We start from the raw sequence: 22,189 nt of genomic DNA on the forward strand, positions 1-22,189 counted from the left end.
AAATATAAAAATTAATTTCACCTGCTTATTTTTACTTTTAAAATTTGGCTACTAGAAATGAAAAATTACACATATGGCTCCCATTTTATGTCTTTTAGACAGCCCTGATCTAGAAGAATAAGTCATAGGGGACCAACATTTCTATAGGCTATCTTTATATCTCATTGTAGTGGTATGCTGGGTGGTTGTATGTTGTTGAATGAGGTATAGTGGAGGTGGGGAATTGATTGCAATCCTATGATGTTTGAGGAAGAGGCATTTGGATTTTCTTGGTGGTGGGGATTGCGGGGGCGGGGTCATAGTTGACTCACGTGACTTTTTGGTCTCCCTGTCCTAGACTGATCTAGAGTCTAGGAGTGTCTTGGTACATTCAGGGCTGTTAGCCTTGATTGGAGCTGAAGGTCTGCCCTATATTGTTGACCATTTGGCTTTTTTGATATTTCTCTTATGTTAGTTGAATGGTGAGGTGCCTTGTTATGAGAGTGGCCTGTTTCTTTGGTTAGAGAACTATAGAAAAAAAGTTTTATAGACTATAAAGAAACACACAATTTTTACTCTGGTGGAGTGCTTTATATCAATTATAGTATTAGTACTTATAAAATAGTTTATACCTTAATTATTATTATTATTTTTCGAGACAGAGTCTCACTGTGTCACTCAGGCTGGAGTGCAGTGGCATGATCTCGGGTCACTGCAACCACTGCCTCCTGGGTTCAAGTGATTCTCCTGCCTCAGCCTCCTGAGTAGCTGGGATTACAGGCATGCACCACCATGCCCAACAATTTTTGTATTTTTAGTAGGAACAGGATTCACCATGCTGGCCAGGCTGGTCTTGAACTCCTGACCTCAGGTGATCCACCTGTCTCTGCCTCCCAAGTTCTAGAATTACAGGCGTGAGCCACTGCTCCCAGCCTCATACCTTAATTATATAAAGCTGACCAAACTAGGGATTTCTAGTTTTGGGTGAAACAAAGGGCTTTTCATCTGTCTTAATATGTATTTGGATTCTAATAAATTTAAGTTCAAATAGTACAAATTATCAACTCCTTCACAACGATTTTATTTTTCATTTTATTCCATGGAAGATGATAGTGAAGTAGATTCTTTAAGAGATTTACCCTTGCTTCTTCATCTCAAAAAAAAAAAAAAAAAAAGATTTACCCTTGCTTTTCTTTTCCAGTGTTACCAAAATTTGAAGTGACTTTGCAGACACCCTTATATTGTTCTATGAATTCTAAGCATTTAAATGGTACCATCACGGCAAAGTAAGTGTCATTTTTCTTTTGATATGACTCGAAACCATTATAAAACTGTATGACCAAAAGCTGATTATATACTTCAGAATATTAGGGCAATTTTTGCTTATTGAAATACCTTAGTGGACAGTAAATGACTATTTATAATAAATAATTAAGCATGGGACAGATCTCCACATTTCTCTGCATCTATCGCTCTGCTTGCAAGCCGACCCAGTCTTAAAATATTTCCATATTTCTTAGACTTATTAAGGGATTTATATTATAGATAGCACTGTTTTTTTTTCAGATGACATGGAATTGAAGTAACTTATCTTTACTTAAATTCTATTTTTTTCCATTGCTAATGGAGATAGAGCTCTTGGGGGAGAGAATTGGTTGCCTTATTGCAATTAACAGATGAGTAAATAATCCACATTTATCCATCATGTCACATCATACGAACACAGAGACTTCCAACCCACCTAACACAACAGATCTATGTTGGCTGTCATGATTTTGACTCACTGGGTTGAACAATGCATGGCATTTTGTTTTGCTGAGGCAAAAAGCATCGTCAGAGTTCCAGTCTAATGGTTCTCTGAAGTGCAGGCTGGGATTAGCCCTCAAGTAATTCAAGGACTCTTCTCTTGTAGCTTGAGAGTGAAGTTCAGATTCTTTAGTTTATCTTGCAGGGCTCTTTTCTGGATTCATGTCTTTTGAAACATTCCACCTTTCTCTACTCCAGCCCATTCTCTACTGTCACAAACTTTAGCTTCTAAAAATGTAAAATGCTTTTTTCTGACTAATAGGCCATTACGTAGGTAATTTCAAGGCTTACTACTTGCCCCCAACCCTCCTTATACCCCTCATAATACTAGTTACACAGAGCTGCTGTTTGCTCGTCCACCTTTCTGAAGGTGGCTCTGTGTCTTGTGTACTACAGCACCTTGGTGTCTACTACAGTGCCAACCATGGAGTAGGTATCCAATATATACCTATTGAAAGAACAAATAGGCCAGGCACAGTGGCTCACACCTGTAATGCCAGCACTTTGGGGGGCTGAGGAGGGTGGATCACTTGAGACCAGGAGTTTGAGGCCAGCTTGGCCAACATGGCAAAACTCCATCTCTACTAAAAATACAAAAATTAGCTGGGCATGGTGGCACACTCTCTGCTACTCGGGAGGGTGAGGCATGAGAATTGCTTGAACCTGGGAGGTGGAGGTTGCAGTAAGCCAAGATTGTACCATTGCACTTCAGCCTGGCTGATAGAGGGAGACTTTGTCTCAAAAAGAAAAAAAAAAAAAAGAACAAATAGATAAGCAACATAACCCTTAAGATTTCAGCTCTAAGCTGTATGTAGCACAGCAAAGGTCTTCATACCAAATCAAAAGCCAGGTATTTGGAGTTCTGTGGATATAGGAAAAAAGAAATTCAGTTTCTCTTATATCCTCATTCAACAATCAACACAGAAGACTTCTGTGACTTCTGGTCATGAAGAGGTGGATGAGGATTTCTCCCCACCAAAACCCAATCAATCGGTTCTGCAGGGGACACCAGCTGGGTCTCCTCTAGTTCAATTCAAGTCTGACACTATCTACTGGGAGACAGCATCAGATCATAGATGAGGACTCACTCCAAGACTGCCTCCCACTGCAGATGACACTCACAAGTAATAGATTGTCACCTGTACTTCTGACTGATTGACTGTAAATCGGAGTTCCCACTACCTTCTCTTTGGGTTTGACTAATTTGCTGGAGCTACTCACAGGACTCAGGAAAACACTTTGTTGGCTTATTGCAAAGGATTTTACAATGGATAGAGATGAAGAGCTGGAAGAGATATGTCAGGTGAGGCATGTGGGAAGCAACATGGAGCTTCCATGCCCTTTCTGAGCATGCTGCCCTCCAGGAACCTCCATGTTTTCAGCTCTCTGGAAGTTCTCCAAAGCCTGTCCTTTTGGGTTTTTATGTTTTCATTTCCTTTTTTTTTTTCATTTACCACTGATCAGAAGGGAAGGTATTATTTTATGTTTTTGTCCTTTTTTTGTACTATGGCTGCTTTCAGAGAAAAAAATTCCGTGTTTTGTTAATGATACTATCCTAGAATATTTTGATATTTCATTTTATTTTTTTAAGTGATGAAGTCTCACTCTCTCACAGGCTGGAGTCCAGTGGTGCAGTCATAGCTCACTGCATCCCCAAACACCTGGGCTCAAGCGATCTTCCCACCTCAGCCTCCCAAGTAGCTAGGACTACAGGTGGAAGCCACCACGCCTGGCTATTTTTTTTCCTTTATAGAGATGGGGTCTTGCCATTTTCTCCAGGCTGGTCTTGAACTCCTGGCCTCACATGATACTCCTGCCTTGGTCTCCTAAAGTGCTGAGACTACAGGCATGTTCCACCACTCCTGGCCTGATTTGCTTTTTAAAAATTAGTCAAGATTTTATTTTCTGAGTGATTAACTTATCCCAAATGCTTCCAGGTTCTATTTGGGACAATAATTGTGTCTTTGTTTCACAATTATTAGAACCAGCTTGGTGGTTGGAAAACTAAATCTGCTTCACATTAAAGTCAAAATTAAAAATTTTTGTGTCTGAGAGTACTTTAAATTGTATTTGGATTTTAAAGATCCTTTTACTACCATGTGATATAACTCTGTTAAAATACAATATCCTGGCATTCTAGTTTTGCTTTTATTTAATCTTTAGCACGATACAAGTAGAGTCAGGTTTCGAAGACTCTTGAATGAGTGAATTTGATGCTAAGGTTGCTAACCAGGGTTTCCACTGACTTTACTGTTTTTGTTTGGAAATGTGGTGCATTTGAACTTGGATTTTTTTTTTCTTCTTAGTTTGGAATATGCTATATTTTAATATTTGCTTTTGAGTTGAGTTGATCCAGATGAGGGGCTGTTTCTGTGTTCAGTTAATGGATTCAGGAAGCAGCCGTTTACTGCTGTGATTTATAGACTGCAAAGCAAAATTGACTTCCATGTCTGGCTCAGCATTTCACAATAGAGATAGGAGCAACCCAGGAAATGTACTTAAAAAGGCTTTCTGGCAGTAAAATGTATTGCCTCTTCTTCACATGAAGAGACTTTCCTATAATGAGAGAGGATAAAATTAATACATAGAAAGAAAAGTAGCAGAGAATATTTGACTCACGAAGCTAAGTTTGGGCCAGGTGAGGTGGCTCGTGCCTATAATCCCAGCACTTTGGGGGGCCAAACTGGGTGGATCACTTGAAGTCAGGAGTTTGAGACCAGCCTGGCCAATATGGTGAAACTCCATTTCTACTGAAAATACAAAAATTAGCTGGGTGTAGTGGCAGACGCCTATAATCCCAGCTATTTGGGAGGCTGAAGCAGGAGAATCGATTGAACCCAGGAGGCAGAGGTTGCAGTGAGCCGAGATCGTGCCACTGCACTCCAGCCTGGGTGATAGAGTAAGACTCTGTCTCAAAAAATAAAATAAAATAAAATTCCCTGGGCGTGGTAGTGTGCGCTTGTCATCCCAGCTACTCAGGAGGCTGAGGCGGGAGAATCTCTTGAACCCCCGAGGTGGAGGTTGCAGAGCCTCCATCTCGGCAGAGCTGAGATCATGCCACTGCATCCAGCCTGGGTGACAGAGTGAGACTGTGTCTAAAACACACACACACACAAACCCAGAAACTAAGTTTGGTACTTTGGATTTTAAAAATTATTCTTATTTTAAATTTTTTGGCAAAAAATCAATTTTTGACAGCCATGAGCACATTTGGTGCTTCAGAATCTATGGTGTAATAAACCTCCCGGGCTAATATCGGAACATGCAGCAATAGACCATGGTAATTGCACTATCAGCTGACATTTAAAAATCTTCTAAAGCTGCGAAGTTTCGTGGGCATTCAGTTAATGGGCCAGTCCAGATTTCTAGGAGTGAAAGATTTACATAATCTTTAAAAAATCTTTGGACAGGAAACTGTCACTCTCAATTATGATCAGGTATTTTCTGGAGTCTTTCAGATGGTCAGAGGTTGGGCAGAGTGTGTGGTTAAGAACTGTTTTAAGCTACTATAGTTAAAAGTCTTCCCATTTTGGAAACTTAATTTTAAGGATCACCATTTATTTATTTATTTATTTATTTTTTGAATTGGAGTCTCGCTCTGTTACCCAGGCTGAAGTGCAGTGGCACGATCTTGGCTCACTGCAGCCTCCACCTCCTGGGTTCAAACAGTTCTCTGCCTCAGCCTCCAAGTAACTGAGATTACAGGCACCCACCACCACACCTGGCTAATTTTTTTGTATTTTTAGTAGAGATGGGGTTTCACCATCCTGGCCAGGCTGGTCTTGAACTCCTGACCTCGTGATCCACCAGCCTTGGCCTCCCAAAGTGCTGGGATTACAGGCATGAGCCACGAGCCACCGTGCCCATCCGGGATCACCATTTATTAAAGACATTTTTATTGGGTTTAATTTAAAAAATTATAGTAGGAGTATGTTTTTAATGTAACTTTTTTCTTTTTAAAATTTTCTCTTTTTAGTGTTTTGCCATCCCATAATGTATTTTTTTTTAATTTATTTATTTTGAGACAGAGTCTTGCTGTGTCACCCAGGCTGGAGTGCAGTGATGCGATCTCGGCTCACTGCAACCTCCACCTCCTGGGTTCAAGCAGTTCTCCTGCCTCAGCCTCCAAAGTAGCTGGGAGTACAGGTGCCCGCCACCATGCCCAGCTAATTTTTGTATTTTTAGTAGAGACGGGGTTTCACTATGTTGGCCAGGCTGGCCTTGCACTCTTGACCTCGTGATCCACCCACCTCAGCCCCCCAAAGTGCTGGGATTACAGGCGTGAGCCACTGCGCCCAGCCCAATGTAATTTTTTAAAATGTTAGATTGCTAATGTATGCTATTGAAAGTAGTATTTTTATTGTGTTCTGACAATATCAAGTTGATACATAAAAAGACTATGTTTATAATTATTCAGGTATACATATGGGAAGCCAGTGAAAGGAGACGTAACGCTTACGTTTTTACCTTTATCCTTTTGGGGAAAGAAGAAAAATATTACAAAAACATTTAAGGTAACTTTTGCAGACACTTTATAACTTGTGATGGGTAAAATATGTGTATTTTTCTAGAAATAAGATTTAGTACTGAATTAACAAAAAGTTAAGTGTACGAAAATCAAGAGCTTTCCAGCATTGAACAAATGAGAATTTACGCAATTATAGCGATTAAAATGGTACCAGAGCTATCATATTTTTGTGACTTAGTTTGAGTTTTATTTCTAAAATTTGAATTGCTAAAATGATAAATAATACTGAACTTTTAAACAAAACAGATAAATGGATCTGCAAACTTCTCTTTTAATGATGAAGAGATGAAAAATGTAATGGATTCTTCAAATGGACTTTCTGAATACCTGGATCTATCTTCCCCTGGACCAGTAGAAATTTTAGCCACAGTGACAGAATCAGTTACAGGTTTGTAGACTTTAAAGTGAAGGTAAAACTATTCATGTGACACTGCTTTATCATCTTTCTTATTATAACTGGCACTTTCATTTGGGAGCATCATTGACTTTCTAAAGATGCTATTTAATGTTGAAATTGTTATGACTGTTAGTCTAAGTTGCAGGATGATTTTATAATGGGGACCTTATTTTCTATGAAAGTCACTACTTCAACCACATGTGATAGCTCTTTGTAATTTTTTTTTTCCATTTCTACTCTTTCCCCCTGAAAACTACATGGAAAGGCTTACATTTTCAGCTGGTAACCTTCTTCTTTTTAAAATCACTGAAATCTCAGCTGTTCCTAGACAGTTTTCACTTTTAATAAGAAAATAAAGTGGAGTTTCTTGGACCTTTCTGTTACTATTTCAACAACTTTAGCCAATCCCCGAAAGAGCAAAAGACGATTCTTTCATTGGCCTTAATTTGCTGCTGTTGTACATGTCACTATGGTAGAATGGCAGCAATGGTGCTTAGAAGGGATCCATAGGGAACATCATAGAACTGTGTGGTGCTTGTAGTGTCAAAGTCAATATGGTGATGAGGCTTATGTGCCCTGATATTTTTAACCCTTTTTGCAATAGGTTAGATGGAGAGATTTGGTAGATAGAAGGTTTTGGTGAAACATTACTTTTGCTTTCTAAATTGTGCAATTTCCAAAAAAGGTATTTCAAGAAATGCAAGCACTAATGTGTTCTTCAAGCAACATGATTACATCCTTGAGTTTTTTGATTATACTACTGTCTTGAAGCCATCTCTCAACTTCACAGCCACTGTAAGTTGGTATATTTATTTCCAGTCCATAGCAGTAAGTTCAGCTTAATGAAATAGAATGGGAAATAATATTTTCAATGCTTTTTAAAAAATTTAAGCCAAAAAGTATATAACTTTGTCTCTTTAGATATGTGGGGCATGTAGATTTGTTTCCAAATGACCTTTGTCTATTTTTTCTAAAAAAGTAGTTTTCAACAACAATAAAAATATTTTTTTGAAAATGTATTTTTTTTACAAGCAATTTAAGTTAGATGTGGATTGCTACACTGAAGCTTTTATTAATTAATTGAAATAATTACATGGTAGTCAAAAATTTCAATTTCAATTTGGTTTTTATAATGATTAATTGTAGTTCTAGCAAAGATGTTACATTAAAAATTATCAACAAATCTCATTTTTTGGAGATAATGTTGAATTAACACATTAATTGTGTGAATTTTGACAATGAGCAAGGCATGATGTTGGGCAGGGCTATAGAGCCAAGAAGAGCTCAGTCCCTACCCTCAGGTTCACAGTTTTTGTGATGGTGACAGGAAAATATATACTTAACTATAACTCATGGCAGATTAACATTAGTGTTACAGATTAATTTCTGTAGGGATTTAAAGCAGGGGTTGCCAAACTTTTTCTGCAAAGGGCTAGAGAGTAAATATTTTCAGCTTTGTGGCCGTGTGGTCTTTGTCACAGCTACTCAGCTCTGCCATTGTAGTGTGAAAGCAGCCATAGCCAATTTATAAGTAAGTGAGAGTGGAATGTGTTCCAGTAAAACTTTATTTACAAACATACTGGATTGGCCTATCAGCTTGCAGTAGTTGGCTGATCTCTGATTTAAAGAAAGGAGGAGTCAGGTCAGGTGTGGTGGCTCATGCCTGTAATCCCAGCACTTTGGGGGGCCGAGGCAGGCGGATCACCTGAGGTCAGGAGTTCGAGACCAGCCTGACCAACATGGAGAAACTCCGTCTCTACTAAAAACACAAAAAATTAGCCGGGCGTGGTGGCACATGCCTGTAATCCCAACTACTCGGGAGGCTGAGGCAGAAGAATCGCTTGAACCCGGGAGGTGAAGGTTGTGGTGAGTGGAGATTGCGCCATTGCACTCCAGCCTGGGCAACAAAAGCAGAACTCCATTTCAAAAAAAAAAACAAAAAACTAAAACAACAAAGAAAGAAAGAATGGAGGAGTCACTTGTTGAATGGGTCAGTAGACGTTTCAGGTAGTTTCTGATTTCAGTGATCTTAATTTAGGCAGTTTGAAAAGGTAAGTTTAAAAAATTGAGGCTGCAAATGGTAATTTCTGAATGAGTAGAGTGAAACCATGGGCGATCAGGGAGGGAGAGTTGGCTGTGGGATAGGCATGGGGGTTATTATGGGATGCTTTATGGTAGAGGATGGTCCAAACTTTTTTAAAAGATTAGTTGGGTTTTAAATGCTTGGGCATGGGAGTGGGAGGTGGGGAGCAAGATAAGAAGTGAGACAAGAAGGAGAGGTCTGGCTGGCAAGTTCAGGGTGCACTCAGGTAGTGTTTGAGGGAGACTGCTCAGGCTGTGTGCAGGAGGATGGCTGTAGCCCAGGAGTGAGGGGATGGGCAGCCTTGTGGTTGTAGCTGTGGGAGTGGAGAGGATGGAAGAGAGAAGCATAGGACTTTGGTGTTCATTGGATTTGGGGGGTGGGGAGAGGGAGGGAAAATTCAGAAATGTAAAGTCTTACAGAATCGTGATGTTAGCAAAAATAGGAAAATGACATGGTTGCTCATTTTAGATGTGTGAATTCAAGGTGTCCAGGATATCCAAGTAGAAGTTTCCTGCAGGTAACTGGAGGTGTTGGGCATGAACTCCAGAGCAAGGCGAGGATGGGAATTTTGGCTTTAGGGTACAATCACAGAGATGACAAGCTAAGCAATAGGAGTGCTGAGACCTTGGAGGAAGGGAGAAGAACAGATGTCCAAAATTCCCACATTTAGGGAGAGGGAAGAGGAACTGAAAAGGATGCTGAGAGGATGCACAAAGAGAGGTAGGAAGTGAAGGGGGTTGTTTTGGAGTCGTAGAAGGTAAGGGAATCCATAATATTAACAAGGGAGTAATCAGTGATGTTGGATGCCTCCTAGAGAGAGGCCAATGAATCTGGATATTATAGTGCTACCAATAATTTTTGAGAGTTCAATTTCATGAGAATACTACAGACGGAAACTGTATTTAATTGTATTTAAATCTTTTGTGTTTTTAAGATGTTTTGTTTTGACCATTAGGTGAAGGTAACTCGTGCTGATGGCAACCAACTGACTCTTGAAGAAAGAAGAAATAATGTAGTTATAACAGTGACACAGAGAAACTATACTGAGTACTGGAGTGGATCTAACAGTGGAAATCAGAAAATGGAAGCTGTTCAGAAAATAAATTATACTGTCCCCCAAAGTGGAACTTTTAAGATTGAATTCCCAATCCTGGAGGATTCCAGTGAGCTACAGTTGAAGGTGCCATCTGTTTCCCATCATTGTGTCACTGCAACAACACCATTACAGTAGTAATCTTGTGGTAGGCACTCAACTTGTCAGAACTGAAAGTACATAGGAAGTGGACACATGTTTCTATTTTACAAAATGGAGGAGAGTGGTAAAAGTAATTTAATGACAGTGGCTGAAGGTTAGATTAAATTTTTCCTTGTAAGTTCATTTTGAAGAGCACAGTAAAATATAGCAATATGAAGATATGATGGAGAATTTCCTCAAATCCCCAGTCTAGTGTTTGAGGTCAGTCATTTGAAATTTTATTTTGGCAGGAACTGAAATGAAAGATAAATATATATACATAAAAATATATACATATATGTATATATGTATATATACATGTATACATGTATATATGTATATATACATGTATACATATATACGTATACACACATACATATGTATACGTATATATGTATATGTATATGTGTGTGCGTATATGTGTGTGCGTATATATATATATTCCTCTCCTGTGTTTTAAAGCTATCAGTTTCTTTACAGTATAAGCTATAAAATGATGAAAATCTAATATCTGGTGAATGTATTTTTCTTGCATTAAAAAAAAGTGAAGATGAATTTGGTCTTTAATAATTGTTCAGCAGGTAGCATCTTTTCTCAAGGTGTTACTAAAGATGAACATTTACAGCTCCTTTTTCTTTTATTATAGGCCTATTTCCTTGGTAGTAAAAGTAGCATGGCAGTTCATAGTCTGTTTAAGTCTCCTAGTAAGACATACATCCAACTAAAAACAAGAGATGAAAATATAAAGGTAATGCTTACAACTCACTTGAGAATTACAATATAATTGGACTATCTTGCTTTTGATATGTACATATTAATTAAGGTTTTTTTCTAGGTGGGATCGCCTTTTGAGTTGGTGGTTAGCGGCAACAAACGATTGAAGGAGTTAAGCTATATGGTAATCTCTTATAGAATCTAAATTTATGATTTATTATAGAATCATCTTTTTATTCACTTTTTAGTTCAGGGGTACATGTGCAGGTTTGTTATATAGCTAACTCATGTCATGGGGGTTTGCTGTACAGGTTATTTCATCACCCAGGTATTAAGCCTAGTACCCATTAGTTATTTTTCCTGATCCTCTCCCTCCTCCTACCCTCCACCCTCCCATAGGCCCCAGTGTCGGTTGTTCCCCTCTATGTGTCCATGTGTTCTCATCATTTAGTGTGCACTTATAAGTGAGAACATGTGGTATTTGGTTTTCTGTTCCTGCATTAGTTTGCTAAGGTTAATGGCCTCCAGCTCCATCCATCTTCCTGCAAAGGACATGATTTTATTCTTTTTTATAGCTGCATAGTATTCCGTAGTGTATATGTACCACATTTTCTTTATCCAGTCTACCTTTGATGGGCATTTAGGTTGAGAATCATCTTAAATGGTGTCTACCTCATATCTACACTAAACTTATTAATTTTTATAACTCAGCCTCATACCTTTTCAGCTTGTCCTTTTTACGTTGCAATCAAATAAAAAACCTTTTTTATTTCTTCACCTATATTTGCATTTCCAATTTAAAATAGATAACTAAATCTCATTTTATGTTTAAAATTTAAATTTCTATTTGATAAGCTATATATATTCATTATAGAAAATTATACAATGTAAGAAAAATGAAAAAGAAAATAAAAAGTGCTATCCATGACCATGTAATTTTGCTAATTCAGCTTTCCCAATGGTGCCCTGTATTCCTTGCAATCAAAAATAGATTCTTGACTATGAAGCTACTGTTGCTCCAATCAGTGTTACTTTAATCTTACCATTTTCTGTTTCTCAGTGTATGCTCTCTGTGTTTGTCAGAGAGGTTTTCCTGCATTCCAAAAGACTTTGAAGCTGGTTTAATTCAAGAATTTGTGTGTATGCATACAATTATGATTAATGTAGCTTCAGATGAGATCCTACTAGGTTTGGCAATAAATTAAACCCATCTACTATTCTTTTCAGATAGTATCCAGGGGACAGTTGGTGGCTGTAGGAAAACAAAATTCAACAATGTTCTCTTTAACACCAGAAAATTCTTGGACTCCAAAAGCCTGTGTAATTGTGTATTATATTGAAGATGATGGGGAAATTATAAGTGATGTTCTAAAAATTCCTGTTCAGCTTGTTTTTAAAAATAAGGTAAGATTTAAGGTAATGATGTTTAAAAGAAAACTTTATATTAGTGAAGTCTGAGAAATGTAATATTTCTTTAGAAAAGTATCATTAAACCAAATTGGTTAGAAATTTATATTATTCTATTTCTAGAACTATGTTTCTAGTTTAACTATGGTTAAACTTTTCAATATTTAGCACTACATATATATTTTCACTTGTGGAGTTATTGGGGATTGATAGTCTATTTGTAAACTATGGTTCTGGTCTTTAAGACTTTAACTCAGATCATGAAGCTGTTTCAGAATTTTTCAAATGGTTGAATTAATATTGCCCAGGAGTGAAATTCCAGTGGTAACATAGAATTCGTGTGGTGTTGATATTGCAGTGATATAAAGGGTGTGGGAGGGAGTGAGGCCATCTAGGATAATACGTAGAAGCAGAGCTGGGCTTTCATTAATCTACTTAATTAGCTGGAAACTAGCCCAGGGCAACTTTTCAATGAGCTTGATTACCTTGCATGTGAGGATCTGTGTGGAGTCTGGTCTCCAAGTGCACCAGTGCCTTTTATAGCCTAATGTGACCAGCTTGAGTAGGAAATCCCTTTAGACCCCAGCCCTGAAAAGAAACCTGATTGCATCATCTTATGTATATCAGAATGAGCCATTGCTGTCACTAACAACTGCTGCCCTCTCCATCCTCTTATGTAAAAAATTATTCCTTTAAATAGTGATTTGCAGAGTATGGTTCTTCTATTTCTTTTTGCTTTATTTGTTAAAATATTTGAGAAGTAACAGTAGTGATCTGTACTTTCTTTTTTTAAAATTTGTATTTATTTATTTTTTGAGACTAGGTTATGAGACTGGCTAATTTTTGTATTTTTGGTAGAGACAGGGTTTTGCCATGTTGCCCAGGTTGGTCTGTAACCCCTGGGCTCAGGAGATCCACCTGCTTCCTCCTCGCAAGGTGCTGGGATTACAGACATGAGCCACTGTGCCAGGCCTGTACTTTAGTTTTGTTGAGAATTATTACTCTCACTTTGATTGTTAAAATATAATACAAACTTCTATTTTTGTAGCTTATGAAAAGAGTTCTTAAAAAGATAACACTATGTTTTGTTAGTGGTAGAGCACAACTTTTCACTTCTAGTGATCCTAGTAATTGCCTGACAAAGGTGAATTTTAAAGTAGGAGTTATGGAGGCTTAAACATCTCAGAAAGCAAGACCAGGTTCTAAAGCTAGTTACAGTGTAAAAGATCACGGACTCTGAGGAAGCAGAGTATATGAATAGCATACTTTCAAGTAATTTCTTAGCTATAACAGAAAGGAATTAGTTTCAGTTCCATTTGCAACTATATATCTTTCTCTTATTTTTATGTGATAATCATCACATTTATAAAGAAACAACATAATTAGAAATGGAATATGTCTAAGCAAGAGAAAGTTAGCGAATGTTTATTAATGTTCAGTAATGACTATGGAATAAATGAATGAGCTGTAGGAGTGGCAAGAGGTTTAGGTTTAGAAATCATCCACACAGAAGTGCAAGTTGAAGCCATGGGGCTCTGAGGTACAGAGTATAGAGTGAGAAGTACAAGGTCTAAGACTGAGTCTTGAACATGCTGCTCCCTCTCCCCCACGCTTTAGTGTGTAGGTGGAGAAAGTAACCTACATACAGTGGTTTGACAGGCATGTCAGAAAAAAATTGCACTGGACAAGTTAAACAGGTAAGGAAGGCTTTATTCAAGACTATTGCAATAGAAGAGAGAGATTAAACTCAACTCTGCTGAAACAAAAGGCAGAAGAGTTTTTAAGCACTGGGGTGAACTCATATGAAAGTGCTGGAGGACATTGTTGGGAGGTTGGTCAATGTGATTAGGTAGTCTGTGTTTGCTAATTAGTACTTACAGAAGTTAGGTTTCCACCCTCCCACAGAGAATGAGATCAATTGGGACTCTGTCTTTCTTGATGATTATACTTCAAAGGGATGGCTCTGAGGACCTTGAGAAAGACATGCCTGGGTTGTAAAACTGGCCAGAGGCTGGGAAAAGATTTACATCTCAGAGAGTTGGAGAAAGAATTTATAATTGCATGTTTTCTAAAATAAATGCTTTAAGAAAAGGGAGCTCAGGGGCTTATAGTTAGGAAGAAACCTGTCTTTGTAGAGTCAACTTGAGGGGAATGTTAAGGCCCTCTTGGTCAGGCATTATAATCACTGACACAGCAGAATGTTGAGATAGAGCTAGATGAAATGAAAATTCCCAGCAGGGGCCGGGCACTGTGGCTCACGCCTGTAATCCCAGCACTTTGGGAGGCCGAGGCAGGCAGATCACCTGAGGTCAGGAGTTGGAGACCAGCCTGACCAACATGGTGAAACCCTGTCTCTACCAAAAAAGATACAAAAATTAGCCAGGCATGGTGGTGCACACCTGTAATCCCAGCTACTTGGGAGGCTGAGGCAGGAGAATCACTTGAACCCAGGAGGCAAAGGTTGCAGTGAGCCGAGATCATGCCGTTGTACTCTAGCCTGGGCAACAAGAGTGAAACTCCATCTCAAAAACAAAAAAAGAAAATGCCCAGTAGGCAGGGGCCTCCTGACAAGGCCATTTGGTTCAGCAGTGATGCGATGACTGATGCTCTTTATAAAGTATTAGTAGGTCCAGGACCATGCTTTCCTGAGGGTAATGGTGAGGAAGTTTAGAAGGCCATGGAGACAGAGCATGAGGGCCTGGACTAGTGTTTGCTCTAACCACCCACTCCCTTGGAAAGGCCTCCCCTCACCCTCAGTCCAGGTGGTTCTATGAGTCCCCGAGGAGCTCTCCTTGCCTTCACTTCTAAGTTCACGTCACCAACATGTAGGCATCTGCAGTTTCTTTCCTCTTTTGTGTTTCTCCTTTGTATACTGGCCTTCCCCAGGTATGCTAGACACTGCTGTCTTCTACTCAGCACTGGCTGGGATCTGAGGGGTGGGAGATGGAGAAAGGGAAGAAAAAAGATACAGAATTAAAGAATAATTCAGATTTATACCACTGTAATAAGTTCTATGACTTGCAAACACTCTGGGAGTAGTTTTTTTATTCCTTTCCCTAGAGAAGGGTTATGTATGGTTTTAGAATTATCCCTGAGCCAAGGCAAATGTAGAATCTTTGCTATATTTTGAGCCAGTGGTCTGCTATTGGCAAGAATATGCTTTAAAAAAGTGAAATAAGTTAATCCTCCTTTCTCGCTTTTTTAGATAAACCTATATTGGAGTAAAGTGAAAGCTGAACCATCTGAGAAAGTCTCGCTTAGGATCTCTGTGACACAGCCTGACTCCATAGTTGGGATTGTAGCTATTGACAAAAGTGTGAATCTGATGAATGCCTCTAATGATATTACAATGGAAAATGTGAGTTTAGCTATTTTTTCATTATGAAAATACATATTACAAGAGAAAGAGGAAACTTTATTGTATTACTTTAAATATTTAAAGAAAATTTCATTAGTTCCTTTGCATGTGTAAGTCAATAATTAGTAAAGCTTCCAAACGAAAAGTAATCTGTATCGTAATGGTTATGTTGGAAAGAAGCTTATGTGATTAAGTGTCCTTGCTGTCTTTCATCAGAATTATCACCTAAAGTTAGATGGGAGGAATAAATTCTGGAGGTCTATGGTACAACATGGTGACTGTAGTTAATGATAATGTACCATATACTTGAAAATTGCTAAAAGAGTAGATTTTAAATGTTCTCACCACAAAAAATGATCAGTATGTAGTATGCAAGGTGATAGATGTGTTAATTAGCTTAATAATTCCACAGTATATACAAATATCAATATATCACATTGTATTCCATAAATATATACAATAAAAAATGCCACCTATAGTTTTCCTTCATTTTCATACTACATTTTAAGACACTCAAGAAAGTACTAGGAAATTGACTTGCATAATTCTGGGTTACATTGGATAAGAGAGCTTTAGATAATTTTTGAAGTGTGTTCTATTTTGGTTATACATAATGGTTATAAATAATTACAGTGCCCATTGTGCTGGGCATGGTGGCTCATGCCTGTAATCCCAGCACTTTGGGAGGCCGAGGCGGGTGGATCACTAGGTCAGGAGATCGAGACCATCCTGGCTAACATGGTGAAACCCCGTCTCTACTAAAAATACAAAAAATTAGCTGGGCGTGTTGGTGGGCACCTGTAGTCCCAGCTACTCGGGAGGCTGAGGCAGGAGAATGATATGAACCCGGGAGGCGGAGCTTGCAGCGAGCAGAGATCGCGCCGCTGCACTCCAGCCTGGGTGACAGAGCAAGACTCTGTCTCAAAAAAAAAAAAAAAAAAAAAAAATTACAGTTCCCATTGAATCAGGAATTTGCAGTATATTGAGGGGGTGAAATCATGTTACTCTGCAGAAAACTTACAAACCAAGAAGTATATGAACATCTAGCATTGCATAAATGAATCCCATATTCATTAGTCATTTGATTTTTATTTATATGTCCTTGATATATTCTTGTGTACCATTGTCAGTTGTAAACTACATTGTATAATTTTTGTCTATTAATGGATTCAGTAGAGTGATTAACAATACATCAGAAAGAAAACTATATATAGTTGGGTTGATTTGGTCATATTGTAAAATTTAGTTTGCTTTGAAAAATTGTACATTTTATCCAGTCTATACAACTATTTTTTTCAATCTTTTCTTTTTTTTTGAAAACTTTTTTTTTTTACAACCAGTTGGTCATTTTTTTCTCTTTGACTTTTCCTGAGTTCACATTAGTTTTATGTCTATAGATCTTGCATTTGATTTAACTGAATATAATAGTATCTGTTATTTTATAGCTTTCTAAATATCTTGGTAAATATATTATTTCATTTTTTCTTCCCTACATATGTGTATGTTTGTGTGTACATATATGTGTATACATACACATACACACACACCCCATCTGATGTGCTGCGCACTCTGTCTCTATTTACATTTATATATATATGTGTGTAATATATATATTTACAAGTATATTTATATATACATATAATATATGTATATTTACATTAAATTTTTTCAGATATTAAGATTGCTTTCTCAGCTTTCTTTTGGTTCATATTTTCGTGGTGTATTTTTACATTTCTTATTTTCAACCTTTTGTAAGTTTTTAAGTGTATCTTTTAAATAGCATATTATTATATTTTGCTTTTGTTTTTCAATCTAATCTAATAGTCAACATCTTTTAATAAGCTTTTATTTAATCCACTTATAAGTATGGTAATTCTTTTTCTAATGGGGACTTTTTTCTGCTTTTTTATATTTTAAAATTTAGATTCTTTTTCTGTGGGCTAGATTAAATTTGTTTTGGTGATTTAGAAGTTATGCATTCTATTTTTGTTACTCTGTTAGTTACAGACTGTACCCATATTAATTTATCCTTGTTGGTTTCTGAAGGTTATCAATATTTGAATCTTCTAGTATGCGCCTGTATCCTTTTGGTCTCTACCTCTGCCTCCTCCTTCTCCTCCTGCCCTGGCCAGATCATTTTGCTCCTGTACAGATTTTATTCCATGTTATCATAGATTGCCCTTTCAATCTATGCTGTTCTTTCATTTTTTAATTGCAGAAATCTGTGTTGATTATTTCTTCCTCTCCATTTTATTTTTTCTCTCCTTCTGGGACTTTCGTTTTTCAGAAATTGGCACTTTTACTTCCTCCTTCACATCTCTTAGTTTTTTGTTTTATGTTTTCTATCTCTTTGTCTTTTCTGTGTTTCTCTGGGAGAGTTCTTCAGTCGACTCAGCTTAGTGATCATTCATTAGCTGTATTTTAATCTACTTTAATCTCTCATATTATGTCTTTTATGTCAGCTGTTATGTTTTTAATATCTATTATTTTTCCTTTGTTTCTTGTTTTTGTTTTATATTCTGATATTTCCCATTATCTCCTTGTGTATATTTGCTATGTGTATTTTAAATTATTGAATTGACCTTTTCAGTAATTTTGTATCACATGCTATATGTTGTCTGGTTGGACGTCTTACTTTTACAGTATTTATACTCTTTGGAAGTCTAGTTGATTTGGCAGATCCTCTGATAATATCTATTGGGGAAGGCTGAGCATCAGGTTCCAATCTGTGTAAGTCCTATGACTCCCTCCTGAGGGGAGAGGACTAGCCTCATGGACTAGAGAATTACTCTTGATCCTTTCTGCTGCCTGCCTCTATTCAGAGTTTCACTCTTAAACCCTTGGGGAAAAGAGCACCGGTAAGAGAAGGTCTCCTGAGGTTATGATTCACCAGCCCTGAGGGTTTGGAGGAGGAGGAGAGGAAGAGTGAATGCTTGAGGGACATGGGTCTGTCTGCGTGTTTTCCTCACTTTCCCACACTAGAAAGGCAGAGGTGCTGACCTGGTATTATCTTTTGGATACTTGCACAGGCAGTCTGAGCTGCTACTGCTGTTGATTTTGGCAGTGAAGTTGCCAGGACTGTGTGTCCTGAGGCTACCCCCTGGAGGGAAATAAGAGCAAAATTTAAAAACCTCTCCTCCAGCCTGTTTTCTGACTTCTATGTCTGCTGCTGCGTCTAGCTGCCTTCTGCCTTAGACTGAAGTGATGCACTTTCTCCCAAGACCAATTCAAGATGTCCGCCACTCTTCCTGGGGTTTTCTCACTGTGCACGTTGAAGTTTTCTGCTTGCTTTTATTGTTTCTCCAGTTGGTTCTGGAGGAGGGAGTCGGGAGCCTGTCATAGTAGACTGTTTTGGCTTCTTTTTTTTTTGTTGTTAAATTTTTATGTGTTGTCAATAGCCTCTTGAATGCCTTGGAATAATTTAAGTATGTGGATCTTCCAGGAGTAATTTTTAGACATTAGCCTTCTTGTCGTTAGCCTATGCTGCAGCTTTGACAATGCTTTGTTTATTGAGCCAGTGAGAACAGGAAGATTTCTTTATGAGATAGATGCTGCTTTTGCTTTCTTATAAATAAATTTTATTGTGTACATTTGAGGTTATGTGTATATATATGTATATATGTATATATATGAGGTTATTGTGTATACATGAGGTTATGGACTACATATAGGCAGTATAACGGTTACTGTAGTGAAGCAAATTTACATATTTATCATTTCGCATAGCTACATTTTTGTGACAAAAGCAGTTAAAATTGATTTAATGAAAACTCCAAATATCATACAATTCTATTAACTATATCTCTCATGTTCTAGATTATATAACTGCATTTTTTCATCCCACATATCTGCTATTTTGTATCCTTTGACCTCCATATTCCCACTCTCTTCTTCCTTCCCCCCTCGCCCCTGTAGCCATCATTTGTTTATCTATTTATTTATTTAAACTTTTAAGTTCAGGGGTACATGTGCAGGTTTGTTACATAGGCAAACTTGTGTCATAGGGGTTTGTTGTACAGATTATTTCATTACTCAGGTATTAAGTCTAGTACCCATTAGTTATTTTTCCTGGTCCTCTCCCTCCTCCCACCCTCCACCCTCTGACAAGCCCTACTGTGTGTTGTTCCTCTCTATGTGTCCATGTGTTCTCATCATTTAACTCCCACTTATAAGTGAGAACATGTGGTATTTGGTTTTCTGTTCCTGCGTTAGTTTGCTAAGGATAATGACCTCCAGCTCCATCCATGTACCTGCAAAGGAGATGATCTTGTTCTTTATGGCTGCCTAGTATTCCTTGGTGTACATGTACCACATTTTCTTTATCCAGTCTATCATTGATGGACGTTTAGTTTGATTCCATGTCTTTGCTTTTGTGAATAGTGCTGCAATGAACATATGCATGCATACATCTTTATAATAGAATGATTTATATTCCTTTGGATATATACCCAATAATGGGATTGCTAGTATTGAAATGGTGTTTCTGCCTTAAGTCTTTGAGGAATTGTCACATTGTCTTGTACAATGGCTGAATTAATTAACACTCCTACCAACAGTGTATAAGTGTTCCTTTTCTCTACAACCTCTCCAGCATCTGTTATTTTTTTGACTTTTAAATGATAGCTATCCCTTCTGACTGGTGTGAGATGCTATCTCATTGTGTGTTTTTATTTTATTTTATTTTTTTGAGACAAAGTCTCACTCTGTTGCTCAGGCTGGAGTGCAGTGGTGTGATCTCGGCTCACTGCAACCTCTGCCTCCCAGGTTCAACTGATTCTCCTGCCTCAGCCTCCCGAGTAGCTGGGACTACAGGTGTGCACCTCCACGCCTGGCTAATTTTTAAATTTTTTTAGTAGAGATGGGGTTTCACCATATTGGCCTGGCTGATCTCAAACTCCTGACCTTGTGATCCATCTGCCTCAGCCTCCTAAAGTGCTGGGATTGCAGGTGTGAGCCACCATGCAAGTGGCCTTTTTTTTTTTTTTTTTTGACAGAGCCTTGATCTGTCACCCAGGCTGGAGTGCAGTGATGTGATCTTGGCTCACTGCAACCTTCACCTCCTGGGTTCAAGCGATTCTCCTGCCTCAGCCTCCCAAGTAGCTGGGATTACAGGCGTAAGCCATCATACCCAGCTGATTTTTGTATTTTAATAGAGACAGGGTTTCACCATGTTGGACAGGCTGGTTTCAAACTCCTGATCTCAAGTGATCCTCCTGCTTTGCCCTCCCAAAGTGCTGGGGTTACAGATGTGAGCACTGTGCCTGGTGGCCTACTTATGGTTCTGATTTGCATTTCTCTAATGATCAGTGATGTTGAGCTTTTTCTCATATGATTGTAGGCCGCATGTATGCATGTATGACTTCTTTTGAAAAGTGTCTGTTCATATCCTTTGCCCATTTTTTTTTTTTTTGAGATGGAGTTTCCCTCTTGTTGCCCACGCTGGAGTGCAATGGTATGATCTCAGCTCATGGCAACCTCCACCTCCCGGGTTCAAGTGATTCTCCTGCCTCAGCCTCCCAAGTAGCTGGAATTACAGGCATGTGCCACCATGCTTGGCCAATTTTGTATTTTTTAGTAGAGATGGGGTTTCTTCATGTTGGTCAGGCTGGTCTTGAACTCTTGACCTCAGGTGATCTGCCTACCTTGGCCTCCCAAAGTGCTGGGATTAGAGGCATGAGCCACTGTGCCTGGCTCCTTTGCTGGCTTTTAAAATTTTTTTTCTTGTAAATATGTTTAAGTTCCTTATAGATGCTGGATATTAGATTTTTGTCAGATGCATAGTTTGCAAAAATTTTCTCCCATTTTGTAGGTTGTTTACTGTGTTGATAGTTTCTTTTGCTGTGCAGATCTCTTTCATTTAATTTGATCCCATTTGTCAATTTTTGCTTTTGTTGCAATTGCTTTTGAAATCTTTGGCTGTGCCTATGTCCTGAATGGTATTGCCTAGGTTGTCTTCCAGGGTTTTTATAGTTTTGGGTTTTATATTTAAGTTTTTAATCCATCTTGTGTTAATTTTTGTATATGGTGTAAGGAAGGGGTCCAGTTTCAATCTTCTGTGTATGGCTAGCCAGCTCTCCCAGCACCATTTATTGAATAGAGAATCCTTTCCCCATTGCTTGTTTTTGTCAGATTTGTTGAAGATCAGATAGTTGTAGATGTGCAGTCTTATTTCTGCGTTCTCTATTCTGTTCCATTGGTCTATGTGTCTGTTTTTGTGTGAGTACCATGCTGTTTTGGTTACTGTAGCCTTGTAGTACAGTTTGAACTCTGGTAGCATGATGCCTCCAGCTTTGTCCTTTTTGGTTAGGATTGTCTTGGCTATACTAGCTCTTTTTTGGTTCCATATGAATTTTAAAATAGTTTTCTCTAGTTCTGTGAAGAATGTAGTAGTTTAATAGGAATAGCATTGAATACATAAATTGCTTTGGGCAGTATGGCCATTTTAACAATATTGATTCTTCCTATTCATGAGCATGGGATGTTTTCCCATTGGTTTGTTCATCTATGATTTCTTTGAGCAGTGGTTTGTAGTTCTCCTTGTAGAGATCTTTTACCTCCCTAGTTAGCTGTGTTCTTAAGGATTTTATCTTTTTGTGGCAGTTGTGAATGGGAGTTTATTTCTGATTTGGCTCTCTGCTGTGTGTTGTTGGTGTATAGGAATGCTAGTGATTTTCACACATCGA

General features: G+C 38.1%; 1 protein-coding gene across 3 annotated transcripts in view; it reads left to right on the plus strand.

The window, feature by feature from the left end:
- CD109 (CD109 molecule) overlaps positions 1 to 22,189 on the plus strand; it is a 136,837-nt gene that overhangs the window by 61,660 nt on the left and 52,988 nt on the right. For all 3 annotated transcript variants that reach the window (XM_024248537.3, XM_063724863.1, XM_054557758.2), the window contains exons 7-15: positions 1,181 to 1,265; positions 6,203 to 6,299; positions 6,560 to 6,701; positions 7,396 to 7,505; positions 9,749 to 9,973; positions 10,674 to 10,775; positions 10,863 to 10,925; positions 11,969 to 12,145; positions 15,354 to 15,506. In XM_024248537.3, the coding sequence (XP_024104305.3) occupies positions 1,181 to 1,265; positions 6,203 to 6,299; positions 6,560 to 6,701; positions 7,396 to 7,505; positions 9,749 to 9,973; positions 10,674 to 10,775; positions 10,863 to 10,925; positions 11,969 to 12,145; positions 15,354 to 15,506 (1,154 nt within the window). The remainder of the gene's footprint in view (positions 1 to 1,180; positions 1,266 to 6,202; positions 6,300 to 6,559; positions 6,702 to 7,395; positions 7,506 to 9,748; positions 9,974 to 10,673; positions 10,776 to 10,862; positions 10,926 to 11,968; positions 12,146 to 15,353; positions 15,507 to 22,189) is intronic.

The sequence above is a fragment of the Pongo abelii genome, chromosome 5 (genome assembly GCF_028885655.2).
Source record: "Pongo abelii isolate AG06213 chromosome 5, NHGRI_mPonAbe1-v2.0_pri, whole genome shotgun sequence".
Lineage (NCBI taxonomy): Eukaryota > Metazoa > Chordata > Mammalia > Primates > Hominidae > Pongo > Pongo abelii.